The sequence below is a fragment of the Sitophilus oryzae genome, unplaced genomic scaffold, assembly GCF_002938485.1.
Source record: "Sitophilus oryzae breed Bouriz unplaced genomic scaffold, Soryzae_2.0 scaffold_1430_pilon_pilon, whole genome shotgun sequence".
NCBI classification, from domain to species: Eukaryota; Metazoa; Arthropoda; class Insecta; order Coleoptera; family Curculionidae; genus Sitophilus; species Sitophilus oryzae.
Genome location: NW_022146094.1, coordinates 1,643,557 through 1,664,897, shown reverse-complemented (window position 1 = coordinate 1,664,897; position 21,341 = coordinate 1,643,557). Strand labels below are relative to the sequence as shown.

The 21,341-nt window shown below is 31.0% G+C and overlaps 1 protein-coding gene across 2 annotated transcripts; it reads left to right on the top strand.

Moving 5' to 3' along the window:
* Nucleotides 1–88: 88 nt before the first annotated feature.
* LOC115876304 (serine/threonine-protein kinase 26) lies at nt 89–20,614 on the top strand. 2 transcript variants are annotated; one of them, XM_030892030.1, is made up of 11 exons: nt 89–284; nt 346–554; nt 14,348–14,572; nt 15,195–15,462; nt 15,527–15,768; nt 15,831–15,976; nt 16,253–16,454; nt 16,513–16,693; nt 16,774–16,890; nt 18,141–18,318; nt 18,386–20,614. In XM_030892030.1, the coding sequence occupies exons 2-11, from the start codon at nt 540–542 to the stop codon at nt 18,396–18,398; spliced, it is 1,587 nt and encodes a 528-aa protein (XP_030747890.1). In that variant the 5' UTR covers nt 89–284; nt 346–539; the 3' UTR covers nt 18,399–20,614. The 2 variants fall into 2 exon arrangements, with proteins under 2 accessions (XP_030747890.1, XP_030747889.1); XM_030892029.1 differs by lacking the exons at nt 89–284; nt 346–554 and adding exons at nt 4,476–4,771; nt 11,607–12,089.
* The last annotated feature ends 727 nt before the right edge of the window (nt 20,615–21,341 follow it).

Sequence of the window (21,341 nt, the reverse complement as noted above, 5' to 3'; positions counted from 1 at the left end):
TATAATTTGTATAAAATAAGATTTTTAAATATATTAATAAGAAAGTTTTTCACAAAAGAAAAATAAAAACAACTTTTGACAATTTGCTAATTAAAAAGTGAGGTTAGCTCACGTCACAGGCAAATGTAATATGGCGTCCGCTACTTCAGAACAGAATCAGATGTCAGCAAAAATATTGTGATTTAAGTTAATTTTTTAGTTTAATTCCCTGTTAAAACAAAAGTGCGATATATTTTTCGGTCGTTACTGTGCCAGATCCATCATCTTTGTGCAGCGTTATCAAGGTAAATCATCTCTTACGTCCTTCTGCAAAACGAATGGATTTTTTTTATTTTTACCTTTTAGATATATGTTTGCCATGTTTTGGAACTAAAAAGCTGATTTTTCGTTTAAATTAGAAGAGTATTTGTTGGTAAATGAAGTACCAACGGCCGCGATAGCTCAGTGCATCTAACTTGGAGTTTCCAAGAATCTACTGAAGAATTGTTGTCATCTCCTTACAGGTGAACACCTTAGGCCATCGAACTACCTTCAACGATATGGCCTTCAATGAGGTAAGTTAGGTCTATTTTCTAAGTTTATTAGGTCCTGGCCACGTATTTTTTCCATTTTATCAACAATTTACTTGCTGACATAGTATAATAGGTATATTTCCAATCCATTGTGTCAATACATGACACCAGTGGATATAAAAGGTTTTTCATACATTTTCCTTAAAAGTTTTGTAGTATCTAACTTAGATACAAATCTGAACATTTTAAGTTAATTTCTTTTACGTATATTTTATTCATTTTAAGTCAAAAATGACATTTGCCCAGCAGATGTAAGTTGTACATTTTCGTCAGTGTGCTAGCATCTATCTGGTTTTATTGCACATATAATTTTTCCTGAGGTAATAACTATTATAACATATGCTCTACCAAGTCATATGGTACAGTATGAAGCTGTTAAAATCTAAATTTAATCCATGTTTACATCGTGTCATAACTTGGCTTATTCAAAGCGTTCTATTACATATATTTTTCAAACTAAAATCCGCATTTAAGATACATACAGAACAGGTCAAACTTGTATTTAATTTATACACTATCGCTTAATTAGAATTTTAAGACTTAATAATTTTTAATTATTGTCATGTGTGGTTGGTGATGTTGGAATTCGATCATTTTAGAACTATCTTAAGCTGGCTGATTGCTAGGGGTAATAAAGATAGATCTAAATGATCTATTTAAATAGTTAATCAATAGAATAAATAGTGTGATAAGGATCCGTTTATATTTTTAATTTGATGTTATAAAAGTCTTGGTTGTATGTTTTTTCTAAGAATGAAAATTAATTTCTTTGTTATATTTTTTTTATTTTTAGTCCTATTTTCTTATTTTTTTTATCAAACTGTATATAAATATATCAACTTTAATTTGTAAACTCATCAGTTTATTAGAAACTTTAGTATTTGACTTATTATACAGGGTTAATCGAAGAGTAAGTTGTATCCTATGTTATAGGGCTTGTTTCTCTCTACAATTTCCTCTCTCACAATGTACCGTTTGTGTCGGGGAAGGGATCATAGTTTCATAGTTGTCGATTTTCGAAAGAAATCAGTACATGTATATTATTTCGTATATTTTTCATTTTATTGATTTTATGGAAAGCACTGTTCATTAAAATGTTGTATCCTATGTTATAGGGTTTGTTTCTCTCTACAATTTCCTGTCTTACAATGTACCGTTTGTGTCGGGGAAGGGATCATAGTTTCATAGTTGTCGATTTTCGAAAGAAATCAGTACATGTATATTATTTCGTATATTTTTCATTTTATTGATTTTATGGAAAGCACTGTTCATTAAAATGTTGTATCCTATGTTATAGGGTTTGTTTCTCTCTACAATTTCCTCTCTCACAATGTACCGTTTGTGTCGGGGAAGGGATCATAGTTTCATAGTTGTCGATTTTCGAAAGAAATCAGTACATGTATATTATTTCGTTTATTTTTCATTTTATTGATTTTATGGAAAGCACTGTTCATTAAAATGTTGTATCCTATGTTATAGGGTTTGTTTCTCTCTACAATTTCCTCTCTCACAATGTACCGTTTGTGTCGGGGAAGGGATCATAGTTTCATAGTTGTCGATTTTCGAAAGAAATCAGTACATGTATATTATTTCGTTTATTTTTCATTTTATTGATTTTATGGAAAGCACTGTTCATTAACTAGAAATTAAATGACCGTGGCATGTTCATTTCGGTCTTAAAAATTAACCAAGGCACATGTTGACATGAGTCAAAAAACAAAATGCTTAGGAGATATGGTTGTGATCGAAAAATAATGTTTTAGGAAAAGTTACTCATGAAATTAAAAAAAAGTTAAATGCATTCCTAATAATAGAGGAACCTTTTACATTGCTGCCCATTCCTTGATGAAAGTCAAATTGACACGAGGTGGAAAAGTCAAGGACTGTTGTCTGGGCGAAATGAAAGGCTTCCTGATTTTATTTTCGAACTAAAGGTGGTACCTCAGACAGAATGAAATCCGATGGCAATGATGTGAACGCGTTGATATTGTATTATCGGCGTTACGAATTGTTTGTAGCAGAGACAAACAGAAAAAAAATCATTTTTGGTCACGTACTTTATCGATTTTGTGGTTTCTATTGAAAAACTCATACCACGCAGTACCTCGGTCGGCGTAGAAAAGATTTTCAGTATTATACAGGATGATTTGTAGGTTTTTACTCATATTTTGTCAGAGTAGAATAAAAAACTTCATATGAATGTATGTTCTAGACTAAACATCATAACTTTTTCGGGAAACAACCCAGCTAGGTTGAAACACCAGTTTCCGATAGATCACCGAAGTTCAGCGACGTTAGAAGAGATAGGACTCATATTTCTATTCATACTGTCTCTACAATTTTATAAATCGTTTTATATGAGTATATTTTACTTATATGTTATTTGCAGTTAGTCTGATTATATAAATTCGTTGGTTTATTTGGTTTAACTGCGTCCAGGGCCGTAATGAAAATTTCTAAACTGCTCTCAAACGAGCGCCTTCCGTTTCCTCGTCGCCTCCGATTAGTTCTGTCTGTTTTTCTGTATTAATCATCGTACCAGGAGCCGGTACGACCACCATCGTCACATACGAAAAAAAACTGCATATTATATCGAGCTCAAAACAGAGGAAATGGCCGATGATCGAGTAGGCAGTTAATCTAAACCCGTAGAAATGAAAAACATAGGCTACACTTTCTCGTTTGACTGCCATTTTATGTTCTTTTTTTTCTGAATTGTACAGGGTCATTTTCGTGTGTTTTACACGGCTTACATGGCATCTTTGTAAACTACTCAAAAACAGAAGAATTTGAAAATGGGACACCCTGTATAGGTTGTCTCTTATTTAGAGACACACTATTTGATATATTATGTAGGTATTTTATTTTCAAAATTAAAATTACAAATAAATATTTTTTTTTTAAATTCACAACAAAAGTTGTAGAACCGGATAGTATGTGAGTGGCTGAAAACGCATATTCTAAGGTTGACGTAAGCATCAAAGATACCTTTAGATGCCCACCAAGACGTCCAATAATAACTTAAACATATTTGTTTAATTACGGTGTTCGCTATTTTGAATTATTAGATAATAAAATCCGCGTATAAAAACGTACTTACTGAAATTAGTCACAAAAAATTTGTGCAAATAAAATTGTGTTCGTACAATGTTTGTATTGTATTTTAAATATTTAAAACACTATTGGCCTTGATTTTTAAATGTTTAATTCCTTTTTTGTTGACCGCAAAGTTGAAAATTATATACATAATCAAGAGTGGTTATGTTAACATAATAATGTAGTTTGTGTGTATATTATGTATTATTATATGGAATATAAATATTCGTCTTAAAAAGAAGTATAATTCCCAATTTTTTTTAAATAAATGTTATGATATTTGACCTAGGCATAGGGCTAAAATATAGAAAATTTTGAGAAGCACCGGAATATTGAATGAAATATGTATGCGTTGTTGTCAGGTTGTCTTAAAATTCTAATGTTTCGAAATTTAGCAATACTACAAGTAAAGAAGGTACCGTATGATCGAAAAAAAACGCGTCAAAGACAAATCGATGATAATTTTGACGAGACCAATCTCTATAAAAAAAGCAACTACACATTTGAAATCAAACTGGCCGAAAGCACCTTTAAAAATAAAAAAGAGTAGTCTAGGGATTGACCTCGCCAAAATTATCATCGTTTTTCATTCCTCGGCCGTCTTTGACACCGTTTTTTTTTTATTAAAAGAAACTATAACTTTTTTATGAACGACCCTCGTAAGTACCAGCAATAAACAAACGCATACACCTTTATATCGTATTATTATAGCGTGTTGCTTTGGAGTCGTACCAACCAACTGCAAACGCTGTGATACTCGAACCAACACAACCATTCGAAAGTCGTACTACGTACGTACGCTCCTGCTGTTACCAGTTACCACTCTTCAGTGTTCCTCCACCTCCGGTGCAGTACCGATCGATAGGACGGCGGTACGCGTCGCAATTTTTTACGGTTTCTGTCGGTTCCCGGTTTAACCACTTCCGTAAAAGTGCACCACAGTGAATATAGTGGTACCGAGTAGTACCCTAGACGGATAGTAGCGGATTTTTATGTGTTTTTCTCAACCAGTGGTTAGATGGGTGTTTGGTACTGTTTCCGAAGGAATTCGGTGCGATAGGAGTGGTCGACGGTCGTGACAGTCGTACCAAAAGCCTTCAGTAGTACGGGAAAAAAGTCGAAATAATAAAATACACTCAGAAAAAAATAAGCTTGTGTTAAAATAACCCTATAGTAGTTTTTGGGTGTATTTTGTTAAGGATATCGCAACATATTTTTGTTTACTGTTATATCAATTTGAAAACAGCTGTTCAGATCTTACGTAGTTTCTGTTAGCGAAAAATCACAAAGAAGGTTTATAACACATGTACGGTGCGATCGAAAAAAAAATCGACGTCATAGTACCCGCGTAAATAAGCGATTAATGGTAATTTCTGTCAATTTTTGACATATATTATTGTTAATGTTTAAATAAATGACATAAAGGGTTTGGGTTTAAGAGGAATTATGCTGGATTATTATCGTTTCAAAGGTCACTGTGACTTGTTTTTTTTTCCTACTATTTCTATATATTTACTTCAGATAATGTATAGAGTGTAGCCCAACAAGAATATTTTGATTGATATACCAAAAAATACTTTTCTGGAAAAATCTGAAAGGTTAGGGTCAATACTAATATTTCTGATGATGATTTAACTAAAATATTTTCAAGATTGCGGTACTTATACTCGATACATTGTTATAAAATACACGGTGTCCCATGTCAAATAGTAGTGAAAAATATATCATCTAGTTTTGATTCGCCCTATATTTATTATAGCACAAAGTGTTCATAAATATTGCCATCATATTTTATAAAAAAGATTTCAGTAAAAATCTCGTATAAAAAATCTGATATGAGGATTGGAATGGATCACCCTGTATACTGAATATTTACCGTTCAATGCCAAATTAATACTAAGACTTGATAAATTTAGCTGTGACTTTCTTACTGATTATTACAAAATAATTTTAAATCGATTGGTTTATGTGATTTTAATTTGTTTATAATTTTAAAACCTATATATTTGCCCACGTATTCGTGTAGATTTTTTTTAAAAATATCCCAGGTTATTTAATTATAGCTAACTGACCGTATTTGTCGGGTTTCGCTTTTTATTTCCTTTAATCTTGCCGCTTAATTAACTTTTAATGATGGCACTTTGTCGATTTCATTAACTGTACATTTTGAAAACTGCAAGTTAATGCTACATGGTCATACATTTTTTGTTGTTATTGCTATTGCATTGAAAATTGTATTTTCTATTCATATGAAGACTAAAATAGATTTGTATTTATACAAAGTGTTTCTTAAATAGTGGTAAATTAATCATGACTTGTTCAGTAGTTTTTTAAAAATTATAATATTGGTTTTACTTTTGAACGGAAGGTGTTTTCTTTAAACGTTTTTTTTTTCAATCATGTTATTGTGGCTGGTGAGCGACAATTAGGAATATAGGCCATGTAAGAAGTGGCAACGTTGCGGGCTCTTAGTACAAGGTCAAAAAATATTCTGAGAGAATTTTAGATGAACCTGCAGCCCTAAAAAGTTTCTTAAAATATATGTATATTAAAAATTTACTGAGATAGGGATGATTAATTAATAGTTTTTCGGTATTCATAGATTTTTTATCGGAATAGATGTAAAATATATTACAGGGTGCTGACAAAATATGACAAAATAATAATAGAAATAAAAAATTGTAAATGTAATATTATTAATTGAATTTTTTTTGTTTGTTACTTTTTTCTAACGCATTTAGACATTCCTATTCTTTTAATTATGTATTCAATATTAAATTCTTCAGCTGAAATGTGGTCAAGGGCACGTATTAATGATTCTTGAAAGAAAATGTCAAGCTGCCAGATAGTTTAGTAATAACTACACTTTGAATTAATGTTTATATTTTATATACAGTTATTCCATATTTTTTAATATCGTTTTATAAAGGAATGCGATTTGATTGAAAAAATACCGTGTTTTAACACATTCATTTCTTACAACAATTAACATTCCGTAGACTTTCGCAATTCACTGAACCCATTGTAAGATTTTTTATTCGCTCATTAATTATGAAATTGTTTTAACTATTTTTTGTAACGATTCGTTGTTAATTTTTCGATTTTTTAAAGAAATCAAGGTATATACCGAGTGTTAAAAAAACTGTTAAAATAGGGTTTAAAGAAAATATTCTTTCATTGAAAATATTTATTTTAGCAGGATTTTGATGGCCAACGTATTTTTTCATAAGAAATATTGTCCAAATGACTAATCCACCCCGCCTATAAGGAAATGCTAATAATAACTTATTTGTTTTCTTTACGGTAGCTGAAGGTTATTCACTCGTGAACAGGAATGACTCCCGTCATTAATTTTTCAAATGATTTAATTTGACTCTCTAAATGCTAATAAACTGTGACAGACGGCAAACCTCAAAAAAGCGAATGCTAGTATAGATTTTTATGGCTGCAGTATAAAAAAGACAAATTGCTTCATGTAATTGATTTATGCGCCTCAAAATATATACAGTGTGTTTCATAATAAGTGCAGATATTTTAATTGATTGAAATTATTATTTTTTAGAAAACTTTTTAGAGCCTGCAGGTTCTTCTCATATTTTCTCATCATATTTTACTTTGTGTTGAAAAATAAAACCAAAAATAGGATTTTTGATTAAATCAAAGGAATATTATAATAAATTTACAATAAAAAATACAAGCTGTAAGCAAATAATAATAATAGTACATAGAGTGTCGTTTTATATTCAATGTAGTTTACTTTCTATATAATTCTAACAAGTTTCTTGGTTGAAACAGGTGTAAATCTGAATAATATGTACATTCAGGTATTTTACATTAAAAACAAAACAGCAGGAATGTCGACGCTCGTACGAAAGTACCAAAGATAATATTTGTTCACATTCTAAAGTCGGGTAATACAAGCGGCGTAACACACATTCTGAATCGGTTTGAAAGAAAGCTAGCTAGCTGGCTGCCTGTTACACACAACTAGCACTCAACCTCGCTCTACAGAAAACAATTCTCAATTATATAACCACTGTTTAACTCTTTATTACTTAAATTGTGTAATTTTCTGTAAATCAAACAAAGTCCGAAATAGTTCGAATATATTATTTTTATTGTGATTGGATAGATACATTTTGACAGCTAACAGATCATACTATAATGTATTTGTCAAAAAACTTTTGAATGCCACTGGTTTAGCCATAGAATTGTAATAAAAATCAGTAGTTTTGTTACAGGGTGCTCCAAAAATACGCAATTTTCATTAAAAAAATATGGAAAAAGTTGCTATTTGCTATGAATGTAGGTCTCGAAATGCATAGTTTTATACAGGGTGTTTCAAAAAACGTGTACCACCTCTGGTGGGGAGATTCCTCATAAAAATACGATTTATTTTTCGTATCAACATAGGTCCGATTCTGCTTTGTTTCGTAGCTACAGGGTGTAAGTTTTAAATAAGTACTCATTGATCCTCATCAAAAAATATGAAAAAAAGTTCTTATAAACATGGGTATGGAAATGCATAGTTTTACAGGGTGTTAAAACTTTTAAAAATTAGTTTTTTTGTAATTATCTTAAATACCATTATTTTTTTATTTGAAATTGCTGTATATTGGACTAATAGTAATAATAACTAATAGTGTAATAATATTTAATAATAAATTAGGTAAAATATATAATTTATTAATTTTATTTTTAACATGTGGTATTTAATAATGCGGAGTTATTGACAAACTTCTTAAAACATTCTTAATTACAATTTGAATTATTGCTCAAGACATTCTTATTAGATGTTGAATGTTCTGAATCACCGTATATGCATATACGTTCTTGGCTATCTGTATATCTAAGCATTTTCTTGCGTCACTGGGTTTGTCGTTACAACAGAACCACAGATGTTCAAAATAATAGATAGAATATTCCCAACATTTCTCTTTGCAACCAATTATAATAGGCCCTCTATTTTACTTATTTCTCCAAGCTTATAACTAACAATGGAACGGACGTTTAATACTAATAATAATTCATTACATTCAACAATATGCCGTTAGTCACAGTTATTGTATTCGTCGCAGACACAAGAGACAAACAAATAAGTACGCTTTCGAAACATTTTCCTGACCTTTTCAAACTCCCAACCCCGCGATGTAATCGTACTAATAAATACAAAAGGTACCACTAGATAGTACCCGGTACGCCACTGCATAATGTCACGGCTCTCTTACACAATGGTTCTTTGTTGGATGTGACGTCGCGATCAAAAATTTAAAGAGAAAAATAGGCAGTACCTCTTTCGTATTGTTTTGCGTATGTAAATTTTCTCAGATTTCGATATGTCTCTTGCTAGGTATACTCGTACTGCCAGAAGAGGAGGACATGGACATTTTAAAAAATAGATAGACGCATTAGGAAATAAAGTGTCAGACAAAAAATATTTTAGAAAAGAAGTCTAGTTTATTTTTTTTTAAAGGATTAATCGCCCGGTATATATGAGAATGAATAACTTTCAAACGATGCCTACTTAGAACCACTTATTTACCAGAAGCTAGTAAAATTAATCAAACAGAGTGGAGCTTAATAGATAAGTTTATGGCATGGGAGTGTACGCGTAATTTTCAATCATCAGATAAGAGATTTCTTACAAATACTGCTTACTTTTATAACGTATTAACATGTAAACATTTTTCAAATTAAAATCTTTTAAAAATTTAATTTTACAAGAAAAAAACTTTTTTACATATTTTATTTTTCAGTGCAAAATTTAGATTTAAGTAGAGATGTATGGACATATCGATATTTTTACATCGATAGTTAAATATATCGATAATTTTGCACATCCCTAATTTCAATTAATCGCCATCATCCTCGTATAAAACATAAACGAAGGTACGTACAGTACGCCCAAGTTAATGCAAAATTACTGCGAATCATCACTGAACCGAGTGACTCATACACATATACGTTTTAAATCCTAAAAATAAAATTTATCAACCAAGCCAAGGCCTTGCTAAACAGAAAATTAAACTTTTTTTTATTACACCTTCGGGCTGTTTGTGTATCGAATATCGCACATTTTTATTGTTATCAAATTGTTTAAGGTGTGTAAACAATGTTTGCGAAAAAATGTAAACAGAAGCCGTGTTGTTCAAGGCGACAAACATATTATATCTGGGTGATTCTGGTCAAAGTGTTAATTTTTTTATATTTTTTAATTGTCTGTGTAAAACGGCGTCCAGTTGACTTGGAAACGAACAATCGATGACATTTTCCATATAATTTTACATATAAAATGGCAGCGATCTTTATTTCATAGCTATCGCTAACGCCGTTTTTTTTTTCTTGATCATATAATATTGTATTAGGACAAGACCGAAAATGTTACAGTTAGAAACGAATCGCCCCGTATGGTGTTACGCGTCACAGATAAACAATTTTTAAAATACGTAGAAATAATTACTCATTACAAGCGATCAAATAAAAACAATACATAAAAATTACATTGTATTCGATTGGAGTAATACTAGTTGAATACAATCAGAATTTTTCCTTTATTCAAATTCAAAAACAGATAAAAATAACATTATTCCAGGCATATGTGAGTACCGTAACCCGATATAACAAAATGCCGACAGATATCTTGTTTGTAGGTACGATTCGTGTACCGTGAAATAATACTGAATTATTTATTTATTTAAATTATAACGATTGAATTATGTTATGAATTTTATTAACATGTTTTCATAAATTTCCATATCAAATATTTCAAAAATATACTATTTTAATGTTATTTTTGGAACTAAATTTTTTTTAATATTACCATATATGACATAAGGTATTTAATTCTATACAGGGTGGCCACATTATACAACATTACCTAGTTTTAACCATATACATACATCTTATTAACTACTCCAAGAGCAACAAAATGTTATCGATATTTATTTTATTTTGTTAACACAGTTCTCGGTCGTACCCGTTTCGTTTTTCTTTTCTATCTCGAAGGAGAACCGCTCAGGTTCTGTATGCTCCAATAAACTTTAATAGATTGGCCCGCAGATGAAAGTTCGTATATATTAGTAACGCTTTTTTTCCTTATTTTCCTCCGCAATAACAGCCAGCTAAGTACTACTCCGTGTTCGGTTACGAATTAGGCGTTAAATAAAACGGGTACTATTAATAATTTATCGATTTTCAGGTCGTACCACGGAGTGCCTTTCTAAATCATTTTTATATCAATATGCTGTTGTTCTTTCTTATTTTTTATCATAGATTAAGACTGTATTTTCTAAAAATAAAAAAAAAACGACGTTAACGTGGCCTTTGAAATAAAAATCAAGGATAATTTCTGTTTGGGCGATCTTCGTCATGGATATACAGTGCGATTCATATATATTTTACACTAAAGTTGTAGTAATTTAGATGCAATACTTTATATGTTTTTAAGAATAGTGTAGAGGCTAACAGGTATACTGTAGCAGTACCTAAAGCTTATACGGAAATTCTTCTGTCGTATGGAATGGTTCCAACGGTACTAGCCCCGAGGCACGGTACTACTTAATCGACCCGCGAGCGAGTGTTGCGTGTTAAACAATCCGTGTTTTAAAAACCACGAATTTTTCCGATAGTATTCTAATCGCGTATCATTCGCCCAGGTCGCCGTTTGAATAAATTGCCTTATTAATTAATTTGAACGCTCCGTTACTTTGACATTCCTCCATATTTTGCTTCGATCATTATTGTATAATGTTATAATAAATGAAGAAAAAGATTTAACTATCTTTCTGTCTTTGATTATGCTTTCTTATATGGGACACAGTGTTGAAAAAAAATATTTTCCTTATTAATTTAAAAAATCTATTGCTCCTAACGTAGATCTCTACATCTGTTTTTTTAATTAATAAACCACATCTAACTCTGTTATCTCCCGTTTTACAGATAAACCTTTTATTAATCAAACACAAAAATTATTATCATCATGCTGCGATAACGTCGTTCTAACAATTACCTAGGAAGGTACGTAAAATATTCTTAGTACCCGACAACAACGGATAGTTGAAAGTGAAAGTACGCGCACCATGAAGACCGCAAAGTACCACCGCACAAACCATCGGCGTACCTAGTGCTTTCTTCTCCCCCCAAAATTAATAATCTTTTAAAAATACGACCAAAATGTGGAGTTCGGGTGGTCAGACTAAAGGGGGCGCCATAACGCGTCATCCCTCCACTTTGGAACCGCTGAATCTGGGTGTCAGTGGGGTCGGTGGTGGGTTTCTCGGGGGGAACAAAAAGTGGACTAATAGGCCTGCCTCGTGGGCCGCTCCGGCAAACGTCAACATTTTTCCTCCTCAGGATAGAAATAATGGACATAATGTGCAGTCGCTGAATGGACGGAGCGGGAACAACAGGGGGTTCGCTTCTGTAAGTTTTTAGTTTTGATAGCTCATTGTTTTTGGTTCAAATAAATAGTGTTGTGATTCTTTAAGCTTAAAAATGTTTACTGATAGGCCTTGCAGTCGAACAATGTTCTTTTTAGAACCTCTTTTAGAGCGAACTGTACAAGATAACTTAATAAACGTTGCAAAAAACTCATCGCAAACTTATTTAACTTAATTATTAGAATATTTTTAACGGAAAAGCGGTAGTAATTGCCCTTTATGTCCCTTAAGTGCTGTTAAGAATGTGATTTTTGTTGATGTAAATAATAGTTGCTTTTGACTAAAAGCTTATTTGGTATGAATTTTACCTTTTTTGTGGATTCATTTCTTGAAAAGAGTGAGGAAAAACGTTTATGTCTAAATGAGGCTTAAAACGATTTGAATCACTTTGAAAACAACAACTGTTTATTACGTTTTTACAACGTGTATTCAGTAAACTAATTCAAGGTGTGTACACAAAGATTAACTGAGGAATCTTTATAGAGAAAACTGAAAAATTAAGATGCTAAAATGTAGACTAGGTATGACACATCGTAAAAATGTTTTTAAGACACACCTAAGAAAAATGTAAAATTATTTTGGATTTTAAGATTTTTTGTTAATATCCAATAATTAATAATAATAAATTAATTATTCTTACGAAATATCAGGAATTAATTTTATTTAAAAAAGTTCTCTGCAAAAATTCGATATCATTATTAAATATTTCGATATATTAAAAAAACTATTGATATTTTGAATTATCGATACTTCACATACATCCTTACAATGGACCTATATAGGGTGAACCACTCTTTTGAATCAGAAAGCGGAGTGCTGTTTAATTTACTCATTCAGTTGCTTTTGTCAAAAAATTTGCATTGCCATAATAATATATCATATTGCAATAATCGATGGAATGGTTTTAGAAATATGGCCATCTTTATACTAATATTTCTGCATACTTAAAGCTCTCTCAGTATGGAAAAATAGCAGTTTTTATAAAATTGAAATACGCATTCATGTTCTAAAATACCCTTCATTGCACGGTACATACAGGATGAACTAAAACTAGTAGTCTGCATATTTTCAAAAAAGATTGGAGTAAAAATCTCAATTAGAAAACACGATATAGAGTTTTTTAGCAATACAAAATCACCCGGTATATTACCTAAACATAATTCCCCTATCTGCTATTGTTATTAAAGACAATTATGCGGATCCGCGAATTTTATTACTTCAGTTATCGGTCTGTGATTGATTGCCTTATATGGATAACGGAATGGATCGGTTCGAATTAATGCATTGTCTTCATCATTCGCAGGGTAATGTAATGAGCAACAGTTGGCTATATTATTATTATCTAGTTAGTTATCTAATCTCGACTTGTCTCCATAGCATCATGTTTATTTTCGTATACCGTTACGATTTTATGTTCTTAAATGACAAAATGTACATTACTAGTGTTGTTTCATTATTCTACAAATTTAAAAATAAATACATTAAAATACAATAGACAACTTATCTGTTGTAACGTCAAACAATACAATTTTTTTGTATGTCGTAATAATAAAATAACTCATAAGTGTTCAAAATTAATTTTAGATTTTAATATGGTTGTTGCGAATGATTAAAAACGGTATATTTTGAGATGAATTTTCTGTATTTGACGTGTTGAAGTAGAAGTAGGCTTTATTAAGGCGAATATATTATTTTTTTCTTAACGTATATCTTAAATTTCGATTTCCAATATCATGAAGCGATTTTACCGATGATAATTCAAAATCATGTTTTTGTCAATATTACACATTTTTTATATTTTATCTTAAGAACTATTAGAGATAGATATAGGGAAAATGTAATAGAAAAATTTTGAGAAATAAAAGTAGTTTTCGAAAATGTAATAATATACCATGTCTTCCTTTTAAAATAACCAAAATACTACTATTGAAAAGAAACTGCAACACGTAATACTTTTTTTAAATTTAGATCAATGGGGCTTCGTAAAAATCTAGATTTTTTAAAAATGCTATTACTCTCTATAAACATCTCACCCTGTATATGACAGATTATAGAGATTATTATTATTAAAGTTGTAATATAAAGACGATGTAAATAGAGTTAGGGGTCCTATTCTTTTGAACTTGAAGAAATGTTTTTACATAAATCTCTGAACAAACTCGGTTATGGCTAATGATACCTGGAAATTAGTTATATTTTCTAATATTCATTGAATCTAGATTTTTTTTCCTGTTGTTACAGAAGGTCGATCCCGAGTTGATATTTACGAAACAAGAACGAATAGGCAAAGGCTCGTTTGGTGAAGTTTTCAAGGGAATAGACAACAGGTCAACGCAGGTAGTTGCCATCAAAATCATAGATTTAGAGGAAGCCGAAGATGAAATCGAGGACATCCAGCAGGAAATCATGGTGCTGTCACAGTGTGACAGTCCGTTCGTCACCAAATACTACGGATCCTATCTCAAGGTAACCTAAATTCACTAGATTAAACAGGGGTGTAACAAAAAATAGTACAGATAAAAATAAAACAAACAGTTCTGAAAGGGTTCTTGGTTCTTCCCAATATCTCTCAAATTCAATTTTCTATGAAATAAATTGTATCCTCGTTTCTGATACTAAAATATACGATATTATTATTTACATACTATTTGACTATACGTTTTCCGATAAGCATGAAAACCAAAACGCGCATTCGAGTTCGCAATGTAAAAGTTTATTATTTAGTAGAAAGTTGTTTATTAATTAACCTATATGCATTTATATCGAATATCAATTATTGCTGCCGATAATAACTAGACTTTTAACGACAGTCTTACTTGCTTTACTGCCTACATTCGTGCGTGCTTTTTATATTTATTTACACTTACACACACTTGTCAATATGTAGGTAGTAGCAAAATGTTATGAAAGTGTTTTATTAATATTACTCTTATATGTTCATATTTGGTGATAAACTAAATAGGCTAACCTTACTGTTCAAAACGAAGGTAGCCAAGATATACAAACTAGATGTAAACAGAAAATGCTAGGTTGCCACTTGTTTATCAAAAAAAAATATATTAATTGTAATATCTTTGTAATTCGACAGGGTACGAAATTATGGATCATTATGGAGTACCTTGGAGGTGGTTCAGCTTTGGACCTGATGAAAGCCGGAAATTTCGAGGAAATGCACATTGCCATCATCCTCAGGGAGGTTCTCAAGGGTTTAGACTACCTCCATAGTGAAAGAAAGCTTCATAGGGACATTAAGGCAGCTAACGTCCTGTTGAGCGAAATGGGAGACGTCAAATTAGCCGATTTTGGTGTGGCTGGACAGCTAACAAACACGACCAGCAAAAGAAACACGTTTGTAGGTCAGTTAACATCAAAATACAAAAAAAAAAATTTAAATTAATTAAAAATGAATTATCCTTGTAGGCACGCCATTTTGGATGGCTCCGGAAGTCATAAAACAATCGGCCTACGATTCCAAAGCGGACATATGGTCGCTGGGAATCACGGCGATCGAGCTGGCCAAAGGGGAACCCCCCAATTCGGAGCTGCACCCGATGAGGGTGCTGTTTCTTATTCCGAAAAATAATCCTCCCCAACTCACGGGCAGTTATACCAAACAGTTTAAAGATTTTGTAGAAGCATGTTTAAATAAAGATCCAGAGAATGTAAGTATATTTTTTTTTGTTACATAATTACTGTTTTATTTGTGGATTTTTTTTATTTTTAGAGACCGACAGCTAAAGAGTTGCTCAAATACCCGTTCATAAGGAAAGCCAAGAAAAATTCGTATTTAATCGACCTGATTGACAGGTATAAGAAGTGGAAATGTACGAGAAACGAGGAAAGTGAGACAGAATCTGAAAATTCCGACTCGTAAGTATCAAATTTTCTTCTTTTTTTATCAAAAATTTCAGTATTTGGTAATATAATATTCCTATGAAATTTATTACAGTTTAAATATATTTATTTTGCAAAAATAATGGTGAATTTGGCCTAGTGCCGCCAAATCGTGATTTATGTTGATTACAGACTACTAATAAAAAGAAGTGTCTAGGTGTTTTATGATCAAACATTAATTTATTGTATTTTTAAAAATATGTGTTTTTTTAGTAGATTATTTGTAACGAATAAATGTTTTGTTGTTAATAGGGAAGATCCTAAGCTAGACAGCGACATTGAATCGACCGACTGGGTGATGACAGTCAAGGGAAACATGAAAGTACAATCGGAAGAAATAACGGCCTCGAATCAGAAGAACATCAACTATCAGAACGGTTCGAGTTCGGCCATATCTCGATCTCCACCGACGGATTCCAATCTGAATCACTACAGATCGGACAAAAATATCCCAGTACGTGTAAATCAGCTTCTAAAAGACATTTTTGATGAATTTTTTATTTAATTTTTAGCCTGTAACGCAAACGCCCGTGACCGATAATAGAAAAGAAAGGATCGATAGGGACCATCACCATCGCACCGACAGAGACAGGGACAAAGATTGGGAAAAAAGAAGTTCGATTACTCAGGGACCTGCCAGGGATTCCAGTCCTTTGGATCATCGGGGGGATCCCAGTCTGCAAGACTCTAAAGGTAAATTTATTGAATTACCTTGATTCGAAATATATGTGTGAATAAAAAAATACATTACTGAGAGTTGTTTTTTTTTGCAGAAAATAAGAAAGCCAATCGCAGATCGACCTCTGGTGGAAAGAGCGATAGCAGGACGTCGGTGACTAGTTTCGTATACCCGTTGATAATGGATTTGGAAAGAAAACACCACTACAATGGTAAATTTATGCTACAAAAAAATTATAACCTTAGATAAACCTTCTTTTTAAAGAAAAAAAAAATCTTTTAATGTTAATACTATAGAATAAAGATCAGGGAGCTTTATACAGTGGTAATTTATTGATATTTCGTCAATTTGTAGGGCGAAACGGTGATGGCTTTCACAAATAATATGCGGTAGTTCAAATGTCCCAAAAACGAACTTTGTTTATTTTTTTATTAAAACTTTTTTAATGACAAAAAGCAATTTTTAATATTAATATGACAAAATAAAGCACAGTGATCCTTATACAGTGGTAATTTACTGATATTTCTTCAATATACAGTAAAACACAGTGATAATTTCGACAAATAATATGTGGTAGTTCAAATGTCCTAAGCACGAACTTTGTATCTTTTTTTATTAAAACTTTTTTTAATGACAAAAACAGTTTTTAATAGTAATATCACATAATAAAGTACAGGGATTCTTATGCAGTGGTAATTTACTGATATTTCTTCAATTTGCAGGAAAAAACAGTGACAGTTTTCACAAATAATATGTAGTAGTTCAAATGTCTCATAGACGAAATTTGTTACTTTTTGATTTAAACACCTTCCTTTAAAGAAAAAAAAATATTTTTAATTACAATACCAGATAATAAAGATTAGAGGTACTTATACAGTGGTAATACTGACTTTTGTTCAATTTACAGAGCAAAACACTGATGATTTCCCAAATAATATGTAAAAAAAATAAATAATAATGTCCCAATGACAAACTTTAGTACTTTTTTTATTAAACCTTTCTTCAAAGGAAAACATAGTTTTTAATTGTAATACCACAGAATAAAGATCAGAGATCCTTATACAGTGGTAATACTGACTTTTGGTCAATTTAGAGAGCAAAACACTGATGGTTTTCTTAAATAATATGATACTCGTTCGTCCCAAAGACGAACTTTAATACTTTTTTATTCAATTGTTCTTCAAAGGAAAAATAGTTTTTAATTGTAATACCACAGAATAAAGATCAAATATCCATATACAGTGGTAATACTGATTTTTCGTCAATTTGCAGGACTTTGCAGTGATGATTTCCACATATAAAATGTGGTAGTTCAAATGTCCCAAACTCATCTTCATATTTCTTTTTGATTTAAACGTTATTTTAGTGAAAAAAAAGTAATTTTTGAGTGTAATACCACAGTATAAAGATATATATGATCTTTAAACAGTGGTAATACCGACATTTTTCCTCGATTTTCAGGCCGAAACAGCGACGGTTCCCACAAATCTAGCGACGCCCTGGACGAACTGAAGAACGCGTTCGAAATAGCGGAAAGAACGAGTCCGGGCATCAGCGAAAAGTTCGTTTCCGAGTTGGTGCAGAAACTAGTGCCATCTATATCCGATCAGAGGCTGAAAGGCGTCCTCGATAGATTAAGGTAACTGTCAGAACAGTTGCCTAAAACCGACGCTGTTTAATTTTACATATTTCTTTTTTTTTTGCAGAAACGCGATGTAAAATTCTTAGCTGGAAAAACCACACAGGATCTAACACTTTCCGAACTTTTTTCAAACATGACAATATCTTCATGTCCAATTTAAAATACATATATGTTTAAGCACTGTACAGAAAAAAAACTATGAGAATATTTAAAATAAAAACGAGTTGACATTTGCCATCCGAAACTAAAATATATTTTGACTATTTTAAGTTTAAACGAGATAAAACAATCTTTCGGAAGTATTATTCACACTAAAACACATCTATTAACGCGCTAGAATATGGAAATATTAATATATTTTGTAAATTTGATTTGATTTAGGATATATATTGCCAAGTCCACGTCGAGATGATTTTTTTTTGTAAATATTGTATATTTTAATAAAACTATACTGTAAGAATATATTTCTTCACTTATATATTTTTAGGAGGTCGAGATGTTACGAGTTTCTCGAGTTTCTTCATTTTTAATGCGTTTTTATACATTTTTTTAAAAGGATCCAGAGAAATAAGTAAATATAGAGGCGTATACAAACAACTCTATATTTACTTATTTTTCTGAGTAATTAATTTTCAAGTTTCTTCTTTTCAAGTCTATTTTTTTCCATTAAATTTGAAGAACTCATAGATATTGAAAATGTGGTTTAGACATTTTTAAACGTACAAAAAATCTAACAAAGGAACTTACACTTTTATTTTTTTAAATATTATTACTAATACTAGAGAATTACCACAGAGTACGTGTTTGTTACGTTGAATTTATCGCGTGTTAAAAAAACGCCGTCGCGGTAGCTACTTGCTTGTCATTTTTATTCAACCATACTAATTATACTGTGCCATGGTATTGTAATTTTTTTAGAAGTTGAGATTTTATGTATATTTTAAAAAAATGTAATAAACCACAAATGTAACAAAACATCAACGGTGTAAAAACAGATAATGTGTATGAAAGAAAAATAATGTGCCAGGTGATGGTAAAGTATTATTTTAAAAACAAATATTGAGTTGGGTACATTTTATGAAAATTTAAACTCTAAGAAAAGATAAGGAAATAAGTGTTTTTGGTAAAAACACTGACTGTAAGCTGTTGAAATGTTTAATATTCTGCCCATAAATGTGGAATCGTGTTTAAATACTTGTAAATAAAATGAGAAAATTGCATAGAATAACCGCAGCATTCAGAACGTTTAGTTTTGTACTGTATGGTAAAGAAAATAATGTTATAACGTTTTGATTTGAGCATGCTAAAGACTGAAAATATACAGGGCGATTTCTTAAAATGATGCAAATGTTTAGTTAGACCTCAACCTAATCTATTTTGAGCTTATTGGATGAATGGATATTAAAAAAATAAATCGAGATCTACTATCAACAAATATTTACACTTATTTAAGAAACGCCCTATATATAATCATAAAAATGTACCCTAACGTTATACAAAACTAAAGTAAAAATGTGTTATGTTTATATTTCTTCGAAAGAAAGTCAGAATTAAAAAGAAAATATGATTAATAATACATGTCAATATAGGTGTGATAAAAACTTGACTGTAAAAATGAATAATTATATAGAAATATGATAATAGATAACAATGTTATTTAATTACAATAATTAACACTAAAGTATGTCGGTTAATGTTTTTAAATATCTCTTACAACATTAACTTAATATTTAGGTACCTATCAAAAGCACTAACTCTCTCAAAAGAAAAAGTGTTCTTCGTGTAAACTCCTCATCTTCAGACAGTATATTTCTATAGACGAAAAAAGTTAGAAGTAGTTTTTTATTTTCTAAAAAAACCTTTTGCATCTATCTACTTTACTCTATAGAAATAAAATCATTATCTAAATCTGTTATAAATATTTAGATAATGAATCAGAATCATTATCTATATTACTGTAAATCTTTTAGAGTAACTGTGATAACGGTGAACAATATAATATAAAATTTTCTAATTAAAAGTTAAACAGCATAGTCAGTGGTGTACTCAAAGGGATATTTTTTATTCTTTGAGTTAGATAAAAATATGTTGACTACACCACTGCGTTTAGTGTTGTGGCACTAATATGAACTAGAGAACGTAATGTTTCTTTGAAATAACGTAGAGTGTTCTATTAACGTTCAGTTTCAAGTTAGTGTGTTACTGTTTTACTACCAAATTATTTTACAGGCAGTTCGAGATCTGCTATCCTTGTACAAAAGACTAGTATATATTAATAAATAAAATCATTCAACAAATACCTCTGTGTTTTATTTATTACTGTTTAGAAAATCAATTTTAAATACACTTTTATTGGTTGCTTTCAGTTAGAGGCAATCTCTAAAGATGCAATAGTATGCTTTGATGTATGTTTGGTTGCCTAACTTTTCTCTCAAAAGAAAATTTTTATTTCAAATTCTACAACAAAACAGGATTTTGAGAAAGAACAATCCAAATCTCTGATATTTCTTTTTTGAATGAAAGTTGCAGCATAATTTTAAACCCCCCTAAATATCTGCGAATCCTGCCAGGAACACATAAGTGTGAAGATATAATTTTTATCTCCTTGCCCTTTATGTGCTCCTGATACAAATCCCTGATATTTCGTCTTTTAATAAAAGTTGCAGGATAATTTATAAACCCCCCTAAATATCAGCGAATCCTACCAGGAACGCATAAGTGTGAAGAGATAATTTTACCTCCTTGCTCTTTATGTACTCTTAATAGAAATCCCTGATATTTCATCTTTTCATAAAAGTTGCAGAAATTTTTTTAAACCCGTCTAAATATCAGTGATTTCTACCAGGAACACATAAGTGTTCAGAGATAGTTTTTACCTCCTTGCTCTTTATGTGCTCCTGATGCAAATTCCTGATATTTCGTCTTTTAATAAAAGTTGCAGGATAATTTATAAACCCCCCTAAATATCAGCGAATCCTACCAGGAACACATAAGTGTGAAGAGATAATTTTTACCTCCTT